We start from the raw sequence: 27,084 nt of genomic DNA, 5'->3' as shown, positions 1-27,084 counted from the left end.
ATTTTAGCACCGCTGTAAACAGTTTTGCTGTTTAGAGGAGCTATAAAACTGACCTTCCTTGGAGCTAGTTGAGAATCTGGAGCATTACATTTGTGGGTTCGTTTAAATTCTCAAAATGGCTAGAAAAAGAGAGCTTTCATGGGAAACTCCACAGTCTATTCTTGTTCTTAGAAATGAAGGCTATTCCATGCGAGAAATTGCCAAGAAACTGAAGATTTCCTACAACGGTGTGTACTACTCCCTTCAGAGGACAGCACACACAGGCTCTAACCAGAGTAGAAAGAGAGGTGGGAGGCCCCGCTGCACAACTGAGCAACAAGACAAGTACATTAGAGTTTCTAGTTTGAGAAATAGACGCCTCACAGGTCCTCAACTGGCAGCTTCATTAAATAGTACCCGCAAAACGCCAGTGTCAACGTCTACAGTGAAGCGGTGACTCCGGGATGCTGGATTTCAGGGCAGAGTGGAAAAGAAAAAGTCATATCTGAGACTGGCTAATAAAAGGAAAAGCTTAATATGGGCAAAAGCACACAGGCATGGGTCAGAGGAAGATTGTAAAAAAGTGTTATGGACAGACGAATCGAAGTTTGAGGTGTTTGGATCACACAGAAGAACATTTGTGAGACGCAGAACAACTGAAAAGATGCTGGAAGAGTGCCTGACGCCATCTGTCAAGCATGGTGGAGGTAATGTGATGGTCTGGGGTTGCTTTGGTGCTGGTAAAGTGGGAGATTTGTACAAGGTAAAAGGGATTTTGAATAAGGAGGGCTATCACTCCATTTTGCAACGCCATGCCATACCCTGTGGACAGCGCTTGATTGGAGCCAATTTCCTCCTACAACAGGACAATGACCCAAAGCACACCTCCAAATTATGGAAGAACTATTTAGGGAAGAAGCAGGCAGATGGAATTCTATCTGTAATGGAGTGGCCAGCGCAGTCACCAGATCTTAAACCCATAGAGCTGTTGTGGGAGCAGCTTGACCGTATGGTACGCAAGAAGTGCCCATCAAGCCAATCCAACTTGTGGGAGGGGCTTCTGGAAGCATGGGGTGAAATTTCTCCCGATTATCTCAGCAAATTAAAGGTCTGCAATGCTGTAATTGCTGTAAATGGAGCATTCTTTGACGAAAGCAAAGTTTGAAGGAGAAAATTATTATTTCAAATAAAAATCATTATTTCTAACCTTGTCAATGTCTTGACTATATTTTCTAGTCATTTTGCAACTCATTTGATAAATATAAGTGTGAGTTTTCATGGAAAACAAAAAATTGTCTGGGTGACCCCAAACTTTTGAACGGTAGTGTATATACTAGAAAAAGTACCAGCTGTCCGGGTATAACGTGTCGGTCTGTTTTTTATGTGTTCATTGGATTTGTTCCAGCGGTGCCCAGGAGGCTAATCCATGCCCTCATATTTTCTTGGTTTATCGGGAAATCGCTAGTTGCCCTATATACCCCGGCAGTTACACACTGTTTATTTCAATTTTACCTTACTAAATACCTGGTAGGAAATGGAGTCATAAGACTGTGACAGAGCCTGTTGAGTAACAACATTGTCAGTTTTATTACCAGTTGGCCATAGACTATGGTTGGATCATAATTGAAAACAGCAACATGCCCACCCATTAGCATGCTGAACATGATGCGTTCTATCAGCTTACTTTCTGGCCTGGGTTCAGTCAGGAGTCTGTGCTTCTGAGAGCCACCTGCCTGATCTGTTGCTGAGAAAGCCCAAGTTTGCTGTGGAGTTTCAGCAGCTCAAGCAGCAGTATGACACATTTGATCAGGAGTCTCTGCAGCTAGTCATGCAGCTTTACTCCTGGCCATCAGTAATCTGATTGGTTGTTATGGGTAATCGCTCCCCTCTACCTTCCCATCTAGGATTATCTTGAAAAGTGCACTACCTGCTACTGCCAGATAAAAACAACTTTACTACAAAAGTGAATGTTTGTATTCACTTTTATAGTATTGGATCATGATCATGTGACAATGGCTGATAACAGAGAACAACAGCAAGGTCGGGAACTTTATGAAAACCTTTCTGAACACCCGATGTACCTATGTGCTAAATTTGGGGTCAAATAGCTCAGGTGTTTGGATGCCTATAGAGGACGACAAACAGACATTCGCTATAATGGCTGATAACAGAGAACAACGGCAAGGTTGGGGCATTTACGAAAACCTTCCCAGACACCCGATATACCTATGTGCTAAATTTGGGGTCAAATGGTTCAGGTGTTTGGATGCCTATAGAGGACGACAAACAGACATTCGCTACAATGGCTGATAACAGAGAACAACGGCAAGGTTGGGACATTTACGAAAACAGGACATTGACTTATATAATATAGAATAGCGGAGTTCCAGGGCTTCACACTGGTTTATTTGTTTGTTATTTGTGTGTGTGGTTAACCCCTTCAGGACCCAGCATGTTTTGGCCTTCAGAACACAGATGATTTTTTTCAAATCTGACATGTTACTTTATGTGGTAATAACTTTGGAATGCTTTTACCTATCCAAGCGATTCTGAAAGTGTTTTCTCATGACATGTTGTAATTTATGTTAGTGGAAAAATTTGGTCAATAAATTTGGTATTTATTTCTGAAAAAACACCAAAATTTAGAGAAAACTTGCACAAATTAGCATTTTTCTAAATTTCAACATATCTGCATGTAAAACAGATAGTAATACCACACAAAATAGTTACTAATTAACATTACCTATATGTCTACTTCATGTTTGCATTGTTTTTTGAACGTACTTTTATTTTTCTGGGACGTTACAAGGCTTAGAACTTTAGCAGCAATTTCTCATATTTTAAAGACAATTTCAAAAGACCATTTTTTCCTTATATATTAGAAAATCCCCATAAATCACCCCATTTTGAAAACTGAACCCCTCAAGGTATTCGAATCAGCATTCACAAAGTGTTTTAACCATTTGGGCGTTTCACAGGAATTAAAGAAAAGTAGAGGTGAAATTTACACATTTTATTTTTCTTGCCAAAATTCATTTCTAATACATTTTTTTTTTCTAACAGAGAAGGTTTTACCAGAGAAATGCAACTCAATATTTTTGTGCCAAGAATCTGCAGTTTTTAGAAATATCCCACATGTGGTCCTAGTGCGCTAATGGACTGAAACACCGGTCTCAGAAGCAAAGAAGCACCTAGTGGATTTTAGGTCTCTTTTTTTATAGAATATATTTTAGACACCTTGTCAGGTTTGAAGAGGTCTGGTGGTGCCAAAACAGTGAAAACACCCCAAAAGGTACCACATTTTGGAAAATACACCTCTCAAGGAATTTATCTAAGGGTATAGTTAGCACTTTGACCACACAGATTTTTCGCTAAATATATTGGAATTAGTCTGTAAAGCAATGTCTCCCGATTACGGCAATACCCCACATGTGGTAATAAACTGCTGATTGGACCCACAGCACCCACAGCAGGGCTCAGAAGGGAAGGAGCGCCATTTGGATTTTGGAGCACAGATTTTGTTGGAATGATTTTCGGTGCCATGTCGCGTTTGCAATGCACTGGGGGAACCAAAACAGTGGAAACCCCCCAAACGTGACACCATTTTGGAAACTACACCTCTCAAGGAATTTATCTAACGGTTTAGATAGCATTTTGACCACACAGGTTTTTTGCAGAATTTAGGGAAATTAGACCGTGAAAATTAAAATCTACTTTTTTTCTGAAAAAACATCGAAATTTTTAATTTTTACAAGGAATAAAGGAAAAAAAGAACCACAACATTTGTAAAGCATTTTCTCCTGATTACGGCAATACCCCATATGTGGTAATAAACTGCTGATTGGACCCATGGCAGCGTTCAGAATGGAAGGAGCGCCATTTGAATTTTGGAGCACGAATTTTGCTGGATTGGTTTTCAGTGCCATGTCGCGTTTGCAACGCCCTGGAAGGACCAAAACAGTAGAAAGCCCCCAAAAGTGACCCCATTTTGGAAACTACACCTCTCAAGGAATTTTTTAGGGGTATAGTTAGTATTTAGACCACACAGGTTTTTTGCAGAATTTATTAGAATTAGGCCGCAAAAATGAATATCAAATTTTTTTCCACTAAAATTTTCCCATTTTCACAAGGGATAAAGGAGAAAAAAAAAACAACCAATATTTGTAAAGCAATTTCTCCCGAGTATGGAAATTCCCCAATGGGGTCATATATTTTTACATTAGAAATGAATTAACCCTTTTTTCCATTTTTTGCTTTCTTATTTTCGTTTTTCACTCTCCGCCTTCCAAGAGCCATAACTTTTTTCTTTTTCTGTCAGTAGAGCGGTGTGAGGGCTTATTTCTTGCGGGAGGAGTTGTAGTTTCTACTGACACCATTTAAAGTGCCATAAAATGTACTGGGAAACTGAAAAAAAAATCTTTGCGGGCTGAAATTGGAAAAAAATCTTATTCCAATTTTGGGGGTTTCGTTTTTACAGCTTTTGCCGTGTGGTAAAAACAAAAACTTTACTTTATTCTGCGGCTCAATACAATTACGTTCATGCCAAATTTCTATAGTTTTTTTTATATTATACTACTTTTACAAAGAAAAATCTAATTGTTAAAATAAAAATTGTTTTGTTTCACCACATTCTGAGAGCCGTAACATTTTTATTTTTCGGTTAATTGGGCGATGGGAGGTCTTATTTTTTGCGGGACGAGCTGTAGTTTTTATTGGTACCGTTTTTTGGTACATAAAAAGTGATCAAAAAGTTGTATTACACTTTTTTTTAGAGCTAAGGTGACAAAAAACACCAATTTTGGCAGTTTAAATTATTTACGTTTTTTAAGCTTTTCACCGTGCGAGTTAAATAATGGTATATTGTAATAGTTCGACCTTTTACGAATGTAGCGATACCAATTTTGTTTATTTTGTTACATTACTTTAGAAGAAAAATGTTTTTTGTTTTTTTTTACTTTACATTTTTTTTTCTCACTACTAAAAACTTTCATTCTTCTACACATTTTATTAGTCCCCTCAGGGGACTTGAACCAGCGATCATTGGATCGCTGGTACAATATACTGCAATACTAATGTATTGCAGTATATTGTTATTTTTACAGGCTTCTGTAAGGGTATGTGCACATGACCTCTTTTCAGACGTAATGGAGGCGTTTTATGCCTCGAATTACGCCTGAAAAGACGGCTCCAATACATCGGCAAACATCTTCCCATTGCTTGCAATGGGTCTTACGATGTTCTGTGCAGACGAGCTGTCATTTTACGCGTCGCTGTCAAAAGACAGCGCGTAAAATTACGGCCGCGTCGAAGAAGTGCAGGACACTTCTTGAGACGTAATTGGAGCCGTTTTTCATTGACTCCAATGAAAACCAGCTCCAATTACGTCCGTAAAACACGCCACGAAAAAAGGGTGCACTTGTAAAAACTTCTGAAATTCTGGAGCTGTTTTCTCCTGAAAACAGCTCCGTAATTTTAGACGTATTTGGCGTTGTCGTGTCCACATAACCTAACAGCAAGATCGCTTTTCCTGTCCGTTAGTCCCGGGTGTCAGCTGTAATACACAGCTGACACCCGCAGTGTATGGAGCGGGCTCAGCACGTGAGCCCGCTCCATACATCAACCCCTTTGCTCACCATGACGTCATAGTGCGCAAAGGGGTTAATGTACAGCGGATGGTTCAAAGTGAATATTGCAATTTTCCACTGATATGATTAGTGCATAATATGTGCATAATATGTTGTGCCCAGTTTGTGCCACAGAAGACAAATACCTCATAAAACGTTAAGCGGGTTCTCCCGGGTATGGCAATGCCATATATGTGGGCGCAAACTGCTGTTTGGGCATGCTGCAGGGCTCAGAAGGGAGGGACGCCATTTTGCTTTTGGAGCGCAGATTTTGCTTGGTAGTTTTTCTGTTTTGGGTTTCACTGGTATTTCAGTTTATAATGTGGAAGCATATGTAATCTGTGCGGAGTACATCAGGGCATAATAAGAGGGTATAATAATCCTGAGAGCCAGAACTTCTTTATTTTTTCTCCACCGGAGCTGTGTGAGGGCTTATTTGTTGCGGGACAATCCGTAGTTTTCATTGGTACCACTTTTGGGTACATGCGATTTTTTAAATCACTTTTTATTCCATTTTTTTGCAAGCCGAGTGACCAAAAACAAGCAATTCTGACAATGTTTTTTAATATATTTTTTTGCAGCGTTCACCGTGCGCTATAAATGACAATTTTACTTTATTCTGCAGGTCGGTATGATTACGGCGATACCATATGAATATAGTTTCTTTATGTTTTGCAGCGTTTGCGCAATAAAATCACTTTTTTATAAAATAATTTATTTTCTGTGTTAGCATATTCTGAGAGCCATAACTTTTTTTAGTCAAAAAAGCTGTGTAAGGGCTTGTTTTTTGCGGGACAGGTTGTAGTTTTTATCCGTACTATTTTGGGGTAAATGCGACTTTTTGAACTCGTTTACGCCTGAAAATAGGTCGTGTGAACCCAGCCTAACTGTCATTGTGACAGGAAACATAGGAGGACCAGCCAGAGGCTGCTCCTCCGAGGCTTCCATACATGGCAGCCCGGAAGCCATTGTCTGGCCTTCGATTGCCACGACAAGCATCAGCAGCCCCCACGAAGTGCTTCAAAACCCTTAAATGCGGTGATATAGTTCAGACTATGGAAGATGTTCGTGAATTGCAAGCTGATTTGAACACACTAAGTGTTTGGGCGTCCACTTGGCAAATGAAGTTTAATGTAGATAAATGTAAAGTTATGCATCTGGGTAACAACAACCTGCATGCATCATATGTCCTAGGGGGAGCTACACTGGGGGAGTCACTTGTTGAGAAGGATCTGGGTGTACTTGTAAATCATAAACTAAATAACAGCATGCAATGTCAATCAGCTGCTTCAAGGGCCAGCAAGATATTGTCGTGTATTAAAAAAGGCATGGACTCGCAGGACAGGGATATAATATTACCACTTTACAAAGCATTAGTGCGGCCTCATCTAGAATATGCAGTTCAGTTCTGGGCTCCAGTTCATAGAAAGGATGGCCTGGAGTTAGAAAAAATACAAAGAAGAGCAACGAAACTAATAAGGGGCATGGAGAATCTAAGTTATGAGGAAAGATTAAAAGAATTAAAATTATTTAGCCTTGAAAAAAGACGACTAAGGGGGGGACATGATTAACTTATAGAAATATATGAATGGCACATACAAAAAATATGGTGAAATCCTGTTCCATGTAAAACCCCCTCAAAAAACAAGGGGGCACTCCCTCCATCTGGAGAAAAAAAGGTTCAACCTGCAGAGGCGACAAGCCTTCTTTACTGTGAGAACAGTGAATTTATGGAATAGACTACCGCAGGAGCTGGTCACAGAAGCTACTTTAGGTGGCTTTAAAAAAGGGTTAGATAATTTCCTAGAACAAAAAATTATTAGCACCTATGTGTAGAAATTTTTTACTTCTCCTTTCCCGTCCCTTGGTTGAACTTGATGGACATGTGTCTTTTTTCAACCGTACAAACTATGTAACTATGTAGCTATGTAAAAAATTTATGGGGTTAATTTCCGAAATCAGCGTCGATGGTCTGCTGACCGGAAAGACTGGAGTGTCAGCTGTCCGGGACAGCTGACCTCCCGGCTCCCGGACACTGTCCGTTAAGACAGTGTGCGCCGGGAACCGTTCCGCAACTGTACGTCCTGGTGTGGGAAGCAAACCCTCTCCAGGACGCACAGTTGCGGTGCAGTGCGGGAAGAGGTTGAAAACTTAATTTCCTGCTGATATGAAGCCAACATATTCAATAAAGTCCAAGTGCAGGGTGCCTTTTTGGAGGAATGACTGGTATGAAAAGGTTTCTATTTATGAGAATGCTCAAATCCAGTATAGGTACAGGTCTTTTACAGCGAGTAACATGTCGAGTAAAGAAAAATGGCTTGGTTGTTATGAAAACCTGGTCTAAAACTGTGTGTATGTGAGTGAGACTAAAAATGAAGGACCTGCAAGCTTCTATTGGCTAATACGGGTCATCTGATATTGAGGAAGGTCCTTGATGTGGAAGCCAGTGGTGTCATATTTGCTTTTGTGAAAATGTCGAACGGTAGGTCCTAGGGAGTTGAAATCCATTGTAAAACCTTTGGAAGCGTGTGATTTACTTATGTGACAAATTTTGTGCAGATTGGTCCAGTCGTATATATATATATATATATATATATATATATATATATATATATAGAGAGAGAGAGAGAGAGAGAGAGAGAGAGAGATAGAGAGATACTAATAAAAAAAAGTGACATGCTTTCTTTACTATATTACTGTTAGCAAACATCAGCATAATTGTATTTATAAAATGTTCGTGCTCCTTTTATGCTACAGATCTTTGGCAACACTTACCGAAGCAAAGCGTAATTTTAAAGTTTAGTAGGTAAGGGATTTGCATGGAAGTGATACATGTATTAAAAATTCCCTGGAGCTGCTCTTCTAGTGCTGTCAGCAGAATTCAGGCGCTTTTACGTCACTTCTGTTCTGTGAATGAAGACAGTAGTGGGTTGACACAATCTGTTGATGAGCATAAGTCCCTCTTTACAGTAAATTTAAAATTCCTTGATGTCTTCCACTCATAAAGGGAGTTCTCTGGTAGTGGAGAATGGGCGTATTTTAGGACCCTCTTTAGCATTTTAGCACACTCGCTTGTTAAACGGTTTTATATTCGAGTCAATAAAAATGATTTTGGATCTTTTTTTACTATTTTGTACTTTTAGTGAGTGAAAAATTGCAACATAAAAAAAAATGTTTAAATTCCAACCCAAAAATAAAATGTATATTTGTGTTTGCCATTGTATTGGGGCTAGGACTTCAAATATGACTGGCAAGTGATTACTAGTTTTATTTTTTCATAGCTTATATTTGTTTATTGTTATTAATAATAATAATAATAATAATAATAATAATAATAATATTTTCACTGAGTACTGTGTATAGATAAAAGACTAAATGGTAAAAAAAAAAGTTAATAAAATAAAACAAATTTAGACCCTTACCCCTGTGATTATCCACTTGCTCCCCGACAAGGCTTCCACCAAACATTACTGCCTAAACATTACTTGTAAAGTTCAGAAGCATAGTAAAATATAAACATACACAATCCACAATTATACAGTTATTTAGACCATTAGTCGAGTCTTCTGTTGTTTAATGTAGAGAACATGTCCCTGCCTTCTCTACTAGGTACCCGTCTCTCTGATTCTATGTGCAGCCATTATAGAGTACCATGTTTTTATGGTGCTGCAGATTGATGCATTACACATGTTGGATGGTTATTAAGGTATTAAAGGGGTCTTCTGGGTTTAATGAATTGGGCAGTGGGCTTAAATCAAAAAACTTTTTTTTATATACTTCCCTCAATAGTCCATACTGTTCCCCAGTCCACACTGTAAAGATCTACTGATGCTACAATTTTTATACTGGTGGGTCACGAGCTGACTTATGACACAAGGTCACGTAATGTGACCAGAATGGTCAAATGGATGGCTGAGATTGGCTACCACAGTTCAGTTACTTAGGCTCCGTTTACACTACCATCAGATGCTCATTCAGAGCCTCCTCCAGCAGTTCCATCAGATTTGATAGGAGGAATATCACTGCATGCTGCGCTATTTTTCTCTTCAAAATGAAGTACACTGAAAAGAATCACAACAGGCAATGGGGTCCATCAGACACGGTTGGAATCCACCACATGATGGATATCTGCAAGGTGGCTTCAAACTTTAATATGCTGTATGAAACATATCATATGTTGTACGTATTTATTGGATATGAATACTTTTTGCTTTTTTGCCATTGAATTTAACATTGTATTTACTGCATTCTTTACTCTCCTATTTCTGCTGGAAAAATAGTGTAAGATATGCTTTGAATATCCAATTTTATGAGAAATGCATAGTTTTGCTGATAAGAACACGGGCTCAATGTCTTCTTACAAAGCCGCCTAAACACACCCGAGAAGGTACATTAGAGGATAGCTTGATAAGGCTGATTGAATTGAATCCATGGGTCCTGATTTACCGCTGTATCAGACATTAGTAGCAAATGCCTTTTTCCCTTAACAACCTGTATTTTCTCTCTTAAGTGTAGATTAGGTTTCTAAATCTTCTATGTTTTGGAGATGTTGAAAAGCACTGGTGCCCTTGGGTCAAGTATTTCTTTTCTTGTACTGGCTCTGTATGAGAACGCAAGGATAAACCCATTGTGTCAGTATAAATAGCATTTGATTTCTCCATCTGGAATAGCAATCTGAGAAAAACAAGATTAATCATTGTGGCACATACTTATTGCACATAAATTACACAAGGTTGCTCAAAAGAGAAATCAGCACAATTCTCCATTGTCAAATAAAAATAAAGATATATAAGATGAAATTCATCATAAAGTCTATAATTCTCACTGGATATGGACGTACAGAAAATACATTCCTATTGCCAATGAGTACATGTCCAAACTAAAACTATATATATATAAAGATAGATAGACAAAGTGTGATCTGGCCTGTTTCCAGCAGATGTTTGCACTCTTGCAGGAGATCCCATCTTTCACATTGTGAGCTGTGCCCTTGTAATATACATTATTAATTACAGTGAAAGGAAGATTGTGGATGTAAGGTAGTACCACATGATGCTTCAAGAACTGCTATAGGGGGAGCATAGGACCCTGGTGCACGAGTGGGCCTAAAGGTCTCTTTGCCACAAAAGAAAAATCCAATTTTATAAATGGCAAGTAGTAGGTTAGGAGCATTGTTATAGATCATACATTGGGGCACAAGAGCTTCAAGTTATACATGTCTGCTGAGTCTTCAGTATAATGCAGAAGTGAATTTGTCATAGGGTATATTTCAGGAGAATTCCAGTTTGATTACCAACTGGTGAACAGTACTTAAAGAAATGCTGCAAGCGCTACAGTACTTAATTTGTATAAGACTACATTCATACTAAAGTCAAAATAGGCCATATGACACCGATTTTTTAACGGTCGTCACACTGCCATTTTCAGAACAGTGAAGTTCTATGGGCGTATTCACACAGCTGTATTTTCTAACAGCCTGTGAATACTGGCAGTCAAAAAATAGATTGTTTTACTATTTTGGGCCATTTTCACGGCCCAACAGCCCCCATAGAAGTTATGAATCAGTTTTTAACGGCTGTTTTTCAGAAATCAATCCCTGTGACGGCCGTTAAAAACTGATCCTCGCCCTCACAAGAGGACCACCTATCGACACAGCACTACTTTAAGTGCTGAGCCCAGGGAAGCCCTTGACATTACTGTCCATATATGGACAGTGATGTCAGGGCTTTCAACTATCACAAGCTCTCTGGCCGGGGACTCCTGTCTCAGGAAAGCCCTTGACGTCACTTTCCATATATGACAGGGACTTCAGGGGCTCCTCCAGAAGCGGAATCCACTGCCAGATCGTCGGCAACTCTCTGGCCAGGGATTCCGCTTCTAGAGGAAACCGCTGACATCACTGTCCATATATGGACAGTGATGTCAGGGGCTCCCTCCAAGAGCGGAATCCCCAGCCAGAGCATTGCCGATGCACTGGCTGGGGATTCCGGCTGGCCGTGGATTCCGACATCTCAAAGCCCTTAATATTAATGCCTATATATGGACAATGACGTCAGGGGCTCCTCTAGGAGGGGAATCCCCAGCCAGGGCATTGCCGACGCTCTAGCCGGGGATTCTGCTACTATATATGGCAGCCAGCAGCCGCTTAACCAGGCAGAATGAGGGTTGCGTGAGAGCTCAGATTTGTATCTATCAGACATTTATAGCATATCCCGTGGATGATGATGGGAATACCCTTTTACCCATTCAAATAGGGTTGTAGTTAGTGTGCCTCAAATCAAATTGGGCATCTAAAATAGAGAAATCATACCATAAGTGCAGGTGACGAATGACAGGAAAACGAGCAACTAACGAACTAACAGGTATGGGTTGGGGGAGGGGAAGAGTTTTTGGGCCACAGTGTTGGTATCCTCTCTAGGTCTCCAACAAGCAGTAAAGGCATATGGTCTCATGTTTGGTACCTTTTGTGGAGCCTTTCTCATTAAAGCTCAGTCGTTTCCTAATTTACTAACAGAATAGTCTGCCATGTTACAGTTACAGTGGAGCTGCAGCCCGGTCCTGGCTAATCTGTCTACAAGCCATCTAGTTCGCATTACACATGCCACACCTTCTACACTGCATAGAGAGAGAGAGAGAGAGAAACTGCCTGATTGAATTACAGGAATTATTTAGCTAGCAAGTGTCTACAGACACACAAACATATTGTAATACCCAGTTCTCTGTGTCTCTCCCTTAGTAACAAGGAATTACAAGCTGCATTAATTCTTGTCTTCTCCTCCTACTCTGCCACATACTGGAATGAATAGCGTGTGCAGCCTGCACGTACCTGCTCTCTGATTTTCACATTATACAATTTTTTAATGACTCTGTGGAACCTATTTAGGATGTTAACTCCACAACCAAGCCAAATAAGTCAAATAAAGTGTTTAGAGAAATTAAAATAAAAAAGACAACTTTTCTTTATCTTATGCAAAGTTGTATTATTAAAAAAAAAACAGCCCCATTTTTTCAAATCTGACATGTGTAATTTTATGTAGTAATAACTCTGGAATGCTTTTGCCTATCAAAGCGATTAAGATTGTCTTCTCGTGACATATTGTACTTTATGTTAGTGGAAAAATTTGGTCAATAAATTCATAGCTTATTTGTGAAAAACACCAAAATGTTAAGAAAATTTGCAAAAATTATAATTTTTCTAATTTTAAATGTAATCTACTTGTAAAACAGATAGTAATACCACACACAATTGTTGCTAATTAACATCCCCCATATGTCTACTTTATATTTGCATTGTTTTTTGAACATTATTTTATTTTTCTAGGACGTTACAAGGCTTAGAACTTTAGCAGCAATTTCTCACATTTTCAAGAAAATTTCAAAAGGCTATTTTGTCAAGGACCAGTTCAGTTCTGAAGTGGCTTTGAGGGCCTTATGTACAAGATAGACCCCATAAATCACCCCATTTTAAAAACTGCACCCCTCAAAGTATTCAAAACAGCATTCAGAAAGTTTATTAACCCTTTAGGCGTTTCACAGGAATTAAAGCAAAGTAGAGGTGAAATTTACAAATTTCATTTTTTTTGCTGAAATTCATTTGTAATAAAAAAAATTCTGTAACACAGAAGGTTTTACCAGAGAAATGCAACTCAATATTTATTGCCCAGATTCTGCAGTTTTTAGAATTATCCCACATGTGGCTCTAGTGACAATGGACTGAAGCACCGGCCTCAGAAGCAAAGGAGCACCTAGAGGATTTTGGGGTCTCCTTTTTTTAGAATATATTTTAGGCACCATGTCAGGTTTGAAGAGGTCTTGTGGTGCCAAAACAGTGGAATCTCCCCAAAAGTGGTTTTGGAAACTAGACACCTCAAGGAATTTATCTAGGGGTATAGTTAGCATCTTGACCAGGCAGGTCTTTTGCTATATTTATTGAAATATGACTGTGAAAATGAAAATCTACTTTTTTTCTTAAAAAATATATAAAAAACGTAATTTTTACAAGGAATAAAGAATAAAAAGCACCCCAAAACTTGTAAAGCTATTCCTCACGATTACGGCAATACCCCATATGTGGTAATACACTGCTGTGTGGACCCACGGCAGAGCTCAGAAGGAAAGGAGCGCCATTTGGCTTTTGGAGCGCAGATTTTGCTTGGTAATAGTTCTGTTTGGGGTTTTGCTGGTATTTCAGTTTATAATGTGGTGGCATATTTAAGCTGGGCAGAGTACATCAGGGCATAATAATAAGGTATAATAATGGGGTAAATAAATAATTCATAGATGTGTGGCCGGTGTCGCACTAATAAATGGTTCCCAATCTTATCCTCGTTTGGACACTCTGCACAATTTCTGTCGCTATATTCTGAGCGGCAGAACTTTTTTTTATTTTTTCTCCACCAGATCTTATTTGTTACGTTACAATCTGTAGTTTTCATTGGTACCATTTTAGGGTACATGTGATTTTTTGATCATTTTTTTTTCGATTTTTTTTGGCAAGCAAAGTGACAAAAAAAACATAAATTTTTGACAATGTTTTTTGTCCTTTTTTTTTACAGTAATCACTCTGCGCTATAAATTACATTTTACTTTATTCTGCAGGTCGGTACAATTATGGCGATACCATATGTATATCGTTTTTTTATGTTTTGTGGCGTTTGCGCAATAAAATCACTTTTCTATAAAATTATTTATTTTTTGTGTCAGCATATTCTGAGAGTCATAATTTTTTTATTTTTCAGTCAAAAAAGCTGTGTAAGGGCTTGTTTTTTGCAGGACGGGTTGTAGTTTTTATTGGTATTATTTTGGGGAACATGCAAATGTTTGATCACTTTTTATTCTATATTTTGCGAGGGGTGATGACCAAAAATAATGATGCTAGTATTGTCTTTTAATTATATTTGCGGTGTTCACCGTGCGGGGAAAATAATATTATAGTTTTATAGTTAGGGTCATTACGAACACGGTGATATCCAATATGTGTACTTTTTTAACGTTGTAATTTTTTTTCTATAATAAAAGACTTATTATAGGAAAAAAAACATTTTATGTTTTTGTAACTTATAACTTAATACAAATTAAGAGGGTACAGCTGTAGCCTTTGCAAATTCTAAAGAGCTTAATAAAATCTGCAAAAAAGTAATAAAATCAGCATAGTAAAACAAATAAAAAATTCTTCAAATGCAAAAAAGCCAAGGTCTGACCATGTAGGACCCATAAATAGTGGTAATGGGGAGTTGGTCACCGGGGATCAAGAGAAGGCAGAGTTACTAAATGGGTACTTTAGCTCTGTATATACAACAGAAGAAAGAGCAGCTGATGTAGCCGGTGCCAGTACTGTTAATATATCCATTGATATACTGAATTGGCTGAATGTAGATATGGTCCAAGCTAAGTTAAATAAAATAAATGTGCACAAGGCCCTGGGACCAGATGGTTTACACCCTAGAGTTCTTAAAGAGCTTAGTTCAGTTATTTCTGTCCCCCTCTTCATAATATTTAGAGATTCTCTAGTGACTGGTATAGTGCCAAGGGACTGGCGTAGGGCAAATATGGTGCCTATTTTCAAAAAAGGCCCTCGGTCTTCCCTGGGTAATTATAGACCAGTAAGCTTAACATCCATTGTGGGGAAAATGTTTGAGGGGCTATTGAGGGACTATATACAGGCTTATGTGACAAAAAATTGTATTACAAGTGACAGCCAGCACGGTTTTGCTAAGGACAGAAGTTGTCAAACTAACCTGATCTGTTTTTATGAAGAGGTAAGCAGAAGCCTAGACAGAGGGGCAGCTGTGGATATAGTGTTTTTGGTCTTTGCAAAGGCATTTGACACTGTCCCTCATAGACATCTAATGGGTAAATTAAGGACTATAGGTTTAGAAAATATAGTTTATAATTGGATTGAGAATTGGCTCAAGGACCGTATCCAGAGAGTTGTGGTCAATGATTCCTACACTGAATGGTCCCCGGTAATAAGTGGTGTACCCCAGGGTTCAGTGCTGGGGCCACTATTATTCAACTTATTTATTAATGATATAGAGATTGGGATTAATAGCACTATTTCTATTTTTGCAGATGACACCAAGCTATGTAGTATTGTTCAGTCCATGGAAGATGTACGTTAATTGCAAGCAGATTTAGACACTGAGTGTTTGGGCATACACTTGGCAAATGAGGTTTAATGTAGATAAATGTAAGGTTATGCATCTGGGTAACAACAGTCTGCATGCATCATATGTCCTAGGGGGAGATATACTGGGGGTAATCACTTGTTGAGAAGGATCTGGGTGTACTTGTAGATAAAAGACTAAATAACAGAATGCAATGCCAATCAGCTGCTTCTAAGGCCAGCAAGATATTGTCGTGTATTAAAAGCGGCATGGACTCTCGGGACAGGGATAAAATATTATCACTTTACAAGGCATTAGTGAGGCCCCATCTAGAATATGCAGTTCGGTTCTGGACTCCAGTTCATAGAAAGGATGCCCTGGAGTTGGAAAAAATATAAAGAAGAGCAACAAAGCTAATAAGGGGCATGGAGAATCTAAGTTATGAGGAAAGATTAAAATAATTAAACCTATTTAGCCTTGAATAAAGACGACTAAGGGGGGACATGATTAACTTATATAAATATATGAATGGCACATATAAAAAAATATGGTGAAATACTGTTCCATGTAAAACCCCCTCAAAAAACAAGGGGGCACTCCCTCCGTCTGGAAAAAAAAAGGTTCAACCTGCAGAGGCGACAAGCCTTCTTTACTGTAGGAACTGTGAATCTATGGAATAGTCTACCGCAGGAGCTGGTCACAGCAGGGACAGTAGATGGTTTTAAAAAAGGCTTAGATAATTTCTTAGAAGGACAAAATATCAGCTCCTATGTCAATGTGTAGAAATTTGTCTCTTCCCTTTTCTCATGCCTTGGTTGAACTTGATGGACATGTGCGTTTTTTCAACCGTACTAACTATGTCACTATGTAAGTCAACCTCTTTTCTTCAAGGATAGAGTGACTGATATAAAGGCTGCTGTAAATACAGATTGTGAGTTGTTAAGAAGATTAGGGAATAGTTTTAGTTATCCTGATTGGAATTTGTATATAATGATTTAAACTTGTTAACTATGCTAAGAGTTAAGGCTCTTTTACACGGGCCAATTATTGGGCAAACGCTCGATCATAGAACGCTTGTTGCCAATAATTGCTCAGTGTAAAATGGTCAGCGATCAGCAGATGAACGAGCAAACACTTGTTCATCTGCTGATCGTATCGGTTTTGCGGCCTAAAATATTATCGTTGTCAACAGCACATCTCCCTATGTAAACAGGGAGACGTGCTGCCGACATGATAATAATGCATGGGGACGAGCGATCAGAGTAACGAGCACTCGTCCCTATACTAGGTCCTTCTGAAAGGAGCAAACGAGCGCCGATCAACGAGCTGTCTCGTTGATGGCGCTCGTTTAAACGGCCCAGGGTAAGAGGACCTTAACATACTGTGATTGCTACTAGTGTTAAAATACACAATTGCATAAACCAGTGGCACATTATATTACAGGTAACTACGTGTATTTATTAGGATATTTATTTGTGGGGGTTCACAAGGTTGCACAGTTGTAATGTTGGGTCTTTGAGTCATTAATATATTAATTGCAGCTGTATGATATTGAATAAGCACTCCTGATATTACATCAACACAATATATGAGTAGATGAATTTATAGGAAAAGTGAAATTTATAGGAAAAGTGGAAAGATAATATTCTTGTAAAAACATTACTGCCACCCACTAATTGTATTTTTGGTGAGCAGTTATATTGATCACAGGGAGGTATGTAAAGCATGGAATAGCACTAGTGGTAAAAGAAGCCATAGCTTTACAGATAAGACACAGTGGAGTTCTGCCAATCACAGCTGCAGCGTCTCATGGCCTGCACCCTTATCCGGGGAGAAGAGGGACGCGTAAATAAAACGTAAGTATGAACGTTTTATTTTTTATTTTTCCGTCGCCGCTTCATAGTGGAAATTCCATGGAAAAAAACGCACCACAAAGTGTTTTTTTTGGACGCCATTCCCTGCGGTGTTCAGGGCGGATACGCTGTGCAGCTTGACACAGTGTATCCGCCCTGAATATGCTGTGTGAGTTCCTACCCCAAAAGCTTAATATCCCTAAATTAATTTTTTGCTTCCATAATGTGCATGGTATCACTTTAAACATGGAAATAAAAAGTTCAACAAAAAGAAAATGCTAAATTTTTAAACTTCCATACCTTGCTTAAATAACTAAGCTTTAATTTAATCCTCAAGTTCCAATGTACTAGCTTTCTTAGCATCAAATTCCTGCTGGCACTAAGTAGCAAGAGGTCTGCTTGTAAAGCATCCTGATTGGCATCAAACTGTTAACATTTATTTGTGCCCACGCATATATCAGTAGCATTGGGTTTTTTCACCAGATGTTCAATATCCCACTAATGTGAAGGGAACTCCCACCTACTCACTTAACAGTTTTGCTCCTAATAATTTTCATACACATCAAACCTTTCTAAATTCCAAACGATCCAAGTAGTCATCATGTAGCATCGAGCGAAGCACATGCCAACCTTTTATTGGCTGCACTGATAATATATTTATATAACTAATGATTGATTTCCGCCTTGCTGCTAAAAATATGCAAAAAGTGAAAAATCTGTTAAAAGCTTTAATAATCCTCTCATCCAGTGAACATTTTCCACATGTGCTGCTGCGTTAATTTCCGACATTATGATACTGCTACAAAATAAAAACTACACATTTTGTAGATTTTTACAAATGTACGGAGTATTAAATAAGAGGAAATATACCAAAATACCATATTTATTAAAAGACTGCCACAGATCAACATTGTCAAGCTGCTTTCATCAAATAAAGTGGATGTCCCATGATTAACATTATGTATCTTTAAGATCATGCTAAAAAAAACTATTATTTAAGTGGTTTAATATTAAAATATGTTTTTCTTGTGTCTAGATATTGCTGTTACATACTTGTTATGTCGCCCCCTGGTGTTCTTTTAAACCCCATTTATAAGGTTTACCTTATGTGTTCAATGCTGGTGGACACACATGCCCAGTAGTTCAGTCTAATCACCTCTTGGATATGGGCAGCAAAGTGATTCCTGCTATTGTACAGGCCAGCCATAAAGGATTGGCGCACTAAAAGCAGCTTCTTCTCACCGCATTGAGCACTTTAGGTGGGAATTCAGCTAATTAATCAAAGAACACTAGCGGGTGCCATAACTAGCATTGTTTAAGACTTCTCCATACACATGCATGCTCATCTCAACATGCATGTTTATTTCAATGACACCTCTGGTAGCAGCTTATCTCCCGTAGGAACAAAGGATTGGGCATGTTCAATTCCAACATGCCCAAACCTTCTTTTCCTCGACATTTCCCATCAGGGAAAGCTCGGGTAGCCCCCACCTTTAGCCAAATATGACTGTTGCTAAGCTATGGGAACAATTACATAAACTAAAACATTGTAATTATGTCTTAAAATCGGTAAATCTAACGATAATGCTTAAAGGGTGTGTCCACCTTTCTGCACTTTTTCCACAGTTTATATGTAAATATAATATATATAAAAAGTTAAATAACCTTATAAATGCATTGCTTAACATTTTTTGCATTGACTGTTACAGTTTGAATTATATTCCAGAGCTGAATTCACAATTCTGCTGGTTCTCATTGTAAACCGTATGCAAGCTTATTGACATACTGTACTACGTAGAATTAACAGAGCAAGCAGTGTGCCGATATTGAGCCAGCAACGCCTGCTGGAAGATTTTAGTCCTGAAGCCATTAGAATTGCGATTGTAGCACTGAACAAGCTGTAACTAAGGAACAGTGCAAGATAAGTAATGCAATGTAGTTACAAAGTTATAAAACATTTTATGTACATTCATTCTATATATAAACTGGTGCTCAAAAATAAACATGCACTTTAATGAGCATACCAGAAAAGATAAGGCTTTAATGATCAGTTACAAATAATAGAGATCTGCTGCCTTGGTTGACTTGACACGCATGTTTTACATTGTTTCTTAGTCATTATTAGTATTAGTTTCAATGCAAGGGTACAATTTTTTTTAACCATACAAATTATTTCCTTTCGGGAAAATCGTTTGTATATCATTTTATGTGTTTCCCTTTTCCAGACAAATGTCTAGCAAATATCTGAGCACTCAAAGCGTTAAATTCTCCTGTGTATTACATATTACAGCTCTGTTTTGTACAAAGCTATAATTGCGCTCCTATTAAAGAGAATAGGACCTCTACTGTATTTTGTATGCCTCGGATTTCAAAAGGACACATTGAGGTTTTTTCCTGTCGAATTCTACATAAATCTGTCAGAAAAAAACTCATGTCATGTTCCATGCCGTATGTATGCAGCTTTTTTCCCCCTAGAGGATTCTATGGAAGGATAGCGCCATACATACGGCACCCGATGAAGCCTGTGTGCCCATGTGAATGGGACTTGACTTGCAGCCAATTTGGTTTAAAATTAAAAAACAAACAAACAGGGCACAGTATATGAATGTTAACCAACAATTCTAATGTGGTGTGTTGGAAGCCATTGTAAAGGAATCTCTCTTATAAGAAAACCAAGTAAATAAGAGCTCCATCTAGTGACACCTGTTGTGTAATAATTTGACTTGTTTCCAAATTTGCAAAAAAAAACGCAAAGAACAATCATCCATAGATCCAACTACATATTATAAATAATAAATCCTCCCAATTAAACCTCTAAATTCTGTATACAGTACATGCAAAAATAGCTGTGTCACATTTTAGGACAGTGTACAGAAAAATGTATTACTCATATACTTAAAGTAACAAAAGGTAACAGAAGGTCTTCAAACGCGCGAGCCAGTCACAAAGAGGGCTACAATGCATATCATTTTTTCTGAAACATTCTCTGACACTTAGATGTGATATTTCATAATACAATACTTAATTTGCATTGTTTTCTCATCAGGAGAAGCATGTTAGCATTTGCAAGCTACGAGCTGCGCACAGAATGTGAGGACTGGTAATAAATGTAATCTGATTTTGCAATCGTTCTACACATTAAGTATTAGAATGTCCTAATCATCAGCAAATGCAAGGATGTCAGGCCGGCCCCAGGGACATGTTATTTTCCTTAGAAATACAAAGATGCCTGAGACAGAGCTATTCATATATTGGGACCTATGGTATGATTTTTGTTTTATAGCCTAACTGTTCTCATAAATTCTACTTATGTATTATTTACCCATTTACCGCTTGGGGCTTCTGCAATGCATTCTGGGAAGTGGTTTGTGCCCTTTATGTCATTAAAGTCATTGACTGTAGAAATCAAACTGCAGAAGGCTGTGTGTGAAATGCATTTCAGGTGATGGATGCCAAGTAAACAGAAAGTGACCAGATAAGAATGCATCCGTAAAACCAAACCTCATTGCTGAGCCTTCATTCAATTATTGCTTTTTTATTTCTTGGTGCTTATATGGCACCAACATATTCTGCAGTGCTGTACTGAGATTCTCATATCAGCCCCTTTTCCCAATGGGGCTCATAATCAAATTCCCTATTTCAAATGCACACTAGGGTCAACATACAGTTTCTATGTAGATTTTGCACTCGGGTGGATTTGGACCCTGGGTCGCTACCATGCTGCTGATTGTGATAATCCCATATAGTATGGCACGGGTCGGTAAAGGGTTGTCAGGAAGTTGTGTGTTTGCAGACTTTTCATTGGCTAGATCAGGTCATATCACATTCATGGTTTATCAGTGATAGATGTCTCGCTGCAGGCTAGCATTGGTTCGATTATAACTGAACTATGTCTGGTATAGTTTTTATATTTAATGGGGACATTTATTAGGGGCAGGAGTAATATTATCAAAAACATCATTTTGATCACCAGGTTGTATGAGAAATTCGCATTGCTTTGTTAAAGGCTGCAGATTTGATAAAAATATATTGTCCTTCTAATTTTAGGAGTCTGCAGGGCTCTGGTTTACAGTAATATGATTTAACATTATTTATAACGTAATAACAAGCTATGTATGAGGTGTTGAATTCACAAAATATGACCCTGGTTGATGGATTTGTATGTAAGTACGTACAAAAAGGAAATCCCTAAATATAAATCATAGATGTTAAATGGTCAATAGCAATATTGCTCCTTCTTCAGATAAGTAATTTATATGTTCTATATTATTCAAGTCAATTTCCAGTGAATTGATATTAAGTGGCGACTGGGTTGAAATGGTAGTTACTCAACTGTGTATCAGTGTGACTTATAAGACCTTTATCATCACTGGCTTCCTTCCCAGAATTTCCTTTTGGCCTCTCCTTAACTGTAATTATATTTATTTTAGTACTTTATTACTCAGTATATCTTATTATTTCTCGTTCTACAACATGCTTAATGTTCAAAGTCCAATTGCTTGCAACCACCGCATATAAAGCTGTACACTATTTATCTATATCCATGTACCTATTTATAGGGTAATAAATGATTGTTTAGTTTAAGCGTCCTTAACTTGGGAATCTAAGGCATATTATAGCATGTTGGTTGAAAAACTGGATTTGATATATAAATACGTACAGCTGTACTGTATTCTGCAAACTATTGCATTATCTATGTTGTTTCAAGCAAAACCAGAGAGAAAACACATTTTTAATTAATGGTGAGGTGAATATTTAACATTGAATATACAAATAGCCCGTTTTATACAGGGACTATTTAATATAATTTATATGGACAGATATTTAGTAGAAAAAAATGACAGTCTGAGTAGTAATAGACTTTATATATACTTTGTTTTCAATTGAATGGCTTTACCAAACAACAATACCTTTAATAACTGTGAATTATAACAGCCAATGCTTGTCTAGCCAACCGTTTTTACAGGACAAGTGATGAAGTGACTAATTGTTAAATAGATACCAACTTCTCAAACAATTTATGCTGATCTAATAGTATACATGATATATATCAACGTTTTAATTTACTTACTGTCAAAATATAGTTGTTTTATTCATGCAAATTCTGTGTGAAATTACTGCCACTAGGTGTCTCCCTTCCTGTAATCTGTTGTCCACCCCCTGATGTCAAGCAAAATCTGTCTCTAGTTACATAAAATAGCAGATTGACTGCAGGAAGTCTATGGAAATGGGAGGGGGAGAAGACATTGCTGCCCATGGAAGATTATGGAGAGAGGGGAAGCAGGAGGAGGGAGCAGAAAGCAAAACACAGATGCTTCTATCCATAGAAGTCTATAGAAAGGGGTGGGGGAGCAGGAGGAGGGAGCAGTTTGAGAGAGAGAGAGAGAGAGAGAGAGAGAGACAGACACAGACCTGTAGCCCAATAAAAGTCTACAGAGAGGAGGCAAAAGGAGAGAGCAGAAGTAGAGTGAGAGAGACAAAGACGCTGCCTATAGAAGTCTATGAAAAGGGGAGGGGAGCAGAAGTAGGCCGCTGGGGCAGAGTGAGAGAGACACACAGACGATGCCCTTAGAAGTCTATGGATAAGGGATATGGGAGCAGTTTTAGAGAGACACAGAAACAGACACGCTGCCCATAGAAGTCTATGGAGGGGGAGCAGGAGCAGAGAGCCTATCGGACATGCTGCTCATAAAAATATAAGTATATGGTGAGGGGAGGAGGGAGAAGAGGGGAGACACAGGCTGCTGGTAAGAGTTATGTCACCCAAGTGCCAGATTCTCAGTTACATTGCTCATTACTGTATATAATCTCATCCAAGCTACTGCAGCTTTAATATATATGTGGTAGATAGAGATAGGAGAGCAGGAATCTCTTCTCTAAGTGCAGTGTATAGAAGACATGATAGCAATTAAGCTCCACCCACTATCTCAGAGACAACTGAGAATCAGAGATAGATCCTGCAGAGGGAAAAACTGCTAAAAAATATTCATATACAAGCCATAAAATGGCCAGACATAGTGTTATTCCTCCTGTACACACATATGACAGCTTATTCTGAAAGTCACCTGAAAAGTTAGGTACGCTGTAAGATACAAAGTTCATAGTAAAGACACAGAGATGGAACACCAAGGTGAGAAATATTTCATTTCTAGAGTGTTATGCCAGCTTTGGCAACCTGGCCTGACAAATATAGGCTATCTTAAAACCTGTTACAGGCTTTCCCATATATTGTTAGTATCTACCAATATAATCCATGCTTATATATCAGTGGCCGGCCCACCATCGATCCCTAGAATATTTTTGGTTGTAATTCTTGACCACCGATGGAGCGCATAACATGCATGTGTGGTCAATCTTGATTGAAATAAATGGGAAGTATGGAAAATACTTCCCACACCATCCCTGATCAATTTTATATGAGATTTCCTATCGAGATGTCTCCTTTAACACAAAACAGGAAAATGTTCTTACTATTGATTGAGCTGACTTTTGGCATAATTCATTAAAATATCCAAATTTATTTTCTATGTTTTTCCTGGGGACTGGAGAACACTTACCTTATTGTATCAATTCAAGCCATTAGTTACAATACCCCAAAAACGTAAATAAGTTTATCTCTGCTACATCTGTATGTGAACATTTATTTATTTTGTGTACATATAGTCTTGTGGTTCCGTTTTACCGACAGTAATATTATTGAAGTATCTTGTTAGCATCACAATGCATGTGGCTAAATGTCTGATGTCCTTACATGTAAACAGAGAAAGTAAAGCGCAAACTGTTAGTAATATAAATTCCTCCTATCATTCCAGGCCCAACAAATCATCATAGCCAGTCAACGCTTCGGCCTCCTCTTCCTCCTCCTCACAATCACACTCTCTCTCACCACCATTCTTCGGCCAATTCTCTAAATAAGAACTCCCTGACCAACCGGAGAAACCAGATTCATGCACCAGCACCACCGCCGAATGATATGGCCACAACTCCGGAATCGGTTCAACTTCAGGACAGCTGGGTACTCAACAGCAATGTTCCACTGGAAACAAGGTACAGTGTGCCTCCTAGAATAAGGTACAATTCAAGGTTTCTTTTTTTTTGTTTGTTTTTTTATTGTAAGTGAGAGCCATTTAGGTAGCAAATGTATTTTGCCATACATTAGGCTTTATTTTGTATAATCTGAGAGGAGAAAAACTGAACTTAATTTATTTCTCCAAGTTTTAATTTACATGTTTTTTTGTTTCTTTTCATTTTTGTTTTAAACAAAATGTTCTTGACTTGACAGACAATCAGTCTTCAAAAATGTATGGTGGTGTTTTGTGATGTACTCACACTGGAAAGCTGCTTTAGCTTCTCTGGTGGCTTCAGAATCTTTTTTTTTGTCAGGCCGGGTTCACACACAGCCGTTCGCAGTGATATTTTTCTGTACCTAAAATTTTGCAGCTAGATGTCCGTTAAAAGTGGTGTTTTTGAGGTCAGTGGCGAGTTTATCAAAATGCAGCATACTGAAGGTATGTCGGGCGTCTGCCATTTGCGTCTGCCATATGCCATGCCAGAGGTATGGACTTATAGATTGCCTGTCATTGTAAGGCTTACGGGCAATAATGAATAATAAGCATTATGTAAGCAATGAACTTTAAGTCCCATAGTGGGATGAAAAAAAAAATATAAAAATAAGCTTAACAAAAAAGAATAAAGATATATATTTTATGTAAACACTAAAAAAATACATATAGGGTATTGCCGCAATGCTAACTACCGGTAAAGTTTTGTTAACATTATTATTTTTATAATAATTATTTATTATTATTTGTACTGCTCGGTAAATAGCATAACAAAATCCTAAAAAAGCATTCAACTCCCCGAATCGTTTAGGAAAGTTAATAAATTATATGTAGCTACTCCAACGAAAAGAAAACCAAAATTACTGCTCTCGTTATGCGGCGACACAAATAATTTTTTTACATAAAACATGCTTTAATTGTGAAAAAGTACTAAAACATTAAAAAACTATGCCTATTCAGTATGGCTGCAATAGTAGCAACCCTATAATAAAGTTAACACTTGTTATTCAAATTTTAGGACTGCCAAGATCCATTTAAGGAAATACATATAGCACAAAGCCCAAAAAAAACCTTTGAACTAGGCACAGGTATTATCTTTTTCTATATAAAAAACTAAAAATCAAATTGAATTAATTCAGAATAAATAAATATATAATAAAAAAAAGGTATTAGTTTATCTGTCCTTACCAAGAGACATGGAGGTGAGGGAATATTGATGGGACCAAGTGATTTGGAAATTCCCTTTATGCCGTTTCTGTAGCTTTCCAATGTGACTCACAATGCATTTCTATAGGACTACTGTAGGTAAACCTGCTGATTTATCTTAATTTACAGTTTGTACTTAAGAACGCTAATAAACGATAAGTTCATCTATGGTACATCTGTAGTTTCTTGTTTTACCGTCTTGCTACCTTGGAAAAAGTGTTTTTGATTAGTCTGAATAAACCCCAAGACTTGGGGTTCTTCAGACTCCGTAATTTTGGTGGTATGTAGGTAATCAATATTTTGACTAGAGTTTAAACACTAACACGTATTTGACTGGAGGTCTTTTCTAAAGACACTCTTAGGCCTCATTCACACATTTCAGATTTGGTCAGTATTTTGCATCCGTATTTGTGAGACAAACCCAGAAATAGATCCTAAACACAGGGGAAATATGATGGAATGATTTAAGGGTAGTTCACGCTTCCTTCGGGAATTTTGAGGCAGATTGTGAACTGCCAGCGTTGTTTTAAAGCTTTTTTTTCCGCTTTTCTCCTGTTTTTTTTTGCCTGTGGCCACTAAATCTAATGCAATGACCGCTGGCAAAAAAATTAAAAAAGCTCAGAAATTAGCGTCACAGTTTTTTTCTGCCTCCCATTGATTTCAATGATATGTCAGAGGTGGAAACCGCGGGAAGATAGAACATTTCCATATTTTTTTTTATGTAAGCAGCTAAAATCCACCAGAGAGAAAAAAAGGCCCCTGCCTTGCATTGAAATCAATGGGGGGTGATTTAGACTTTTTTTTGGCGCTGATTCTGACACTGTTTCTGCGTCAACATCAGCATCAAGGAACATTGTGTGATCTGATCCCCTTATATTACTTCTCTTCTATGCATCCACTGACCGAATCTGCAATATGTGATTTCACCCTAAAAATATGAAGAGCAAATGTCAGATGACAAGTGGGAAAAATCAAAATGATGAACATAAATTCATATATGGTCCATTGGTGATGAGCATCATGGTGGGTTTAGAATTGCATCGAGGAACTTTTAGAACAAAAACAATATAAAAAAATTATCCTTATGGCCGACAAGTTTCCTAATTTTCATTCAAGTCCCTAATGCTAAAATTATATTTGTACAGGACACATAGGGAATGAACTGTATAGTAAAGTTGTAATTTATTGTATTGCATGGGTTAATCAAGTTTTCCACGCATATTGGGAGCTGCTGATACATTTTTATACAGATTAC

The 27,084-nt window shown here is 38.0% G+C and overlaps 1 protein-coding gene across 9 annotated transcripts in view; it reads left to right on the top strand.

The window, feature by feature from the left end:
- Window positions 1–27,084, top strand: part of TENM2 (teneurin transmembrane protein 2) — a 2,339,501-nt gene that overhangs the window by 1,728,855 nt on the left and 583,562 nt on the right. For 5 of the 9 annotated variants that reach the window (XM_075856426.1, XM_075856422.1, XM_075856429.1 and 2 more), the window contains one exon: window positions 24,375–24,633. In XM_075856426.1, the coding sequence (XP_075712541.1) occupies window positions 24,375–24,633 (259 nt within the window). The remainder of the gene's footprint in view (window positions 1–24,374; window positions 24,634–27,084) is intronic. The other 4 variants (XM_075856427.1, XM_075856423.1, XM_075856428.1 and 1 more) reach the window with 1 other exon arrangement.

The sequence above is a fragment of the Rhinoderma darwinii genome, chromosome 3 (assembly GCF_050947455.1).
Source record: "Rhinoderma darwinii isolate aRhiDar2 chromosome 3, aRhiDar2.hap1, whole genome shotgun sequence".
NCBI classification, from domain to species: domain Eukaryota; kingdom Metazoa; phylum Chordata; class Amphibia; order Anura; family Rhinodermatidae; genus Rhinoderma; species Rhinoderma darwinii.
The sequence above is the reverse complement of the archived record's forward strand: the minus strand, read 5'-3'. Positions and strand labels throughout refer to the sequence as shown.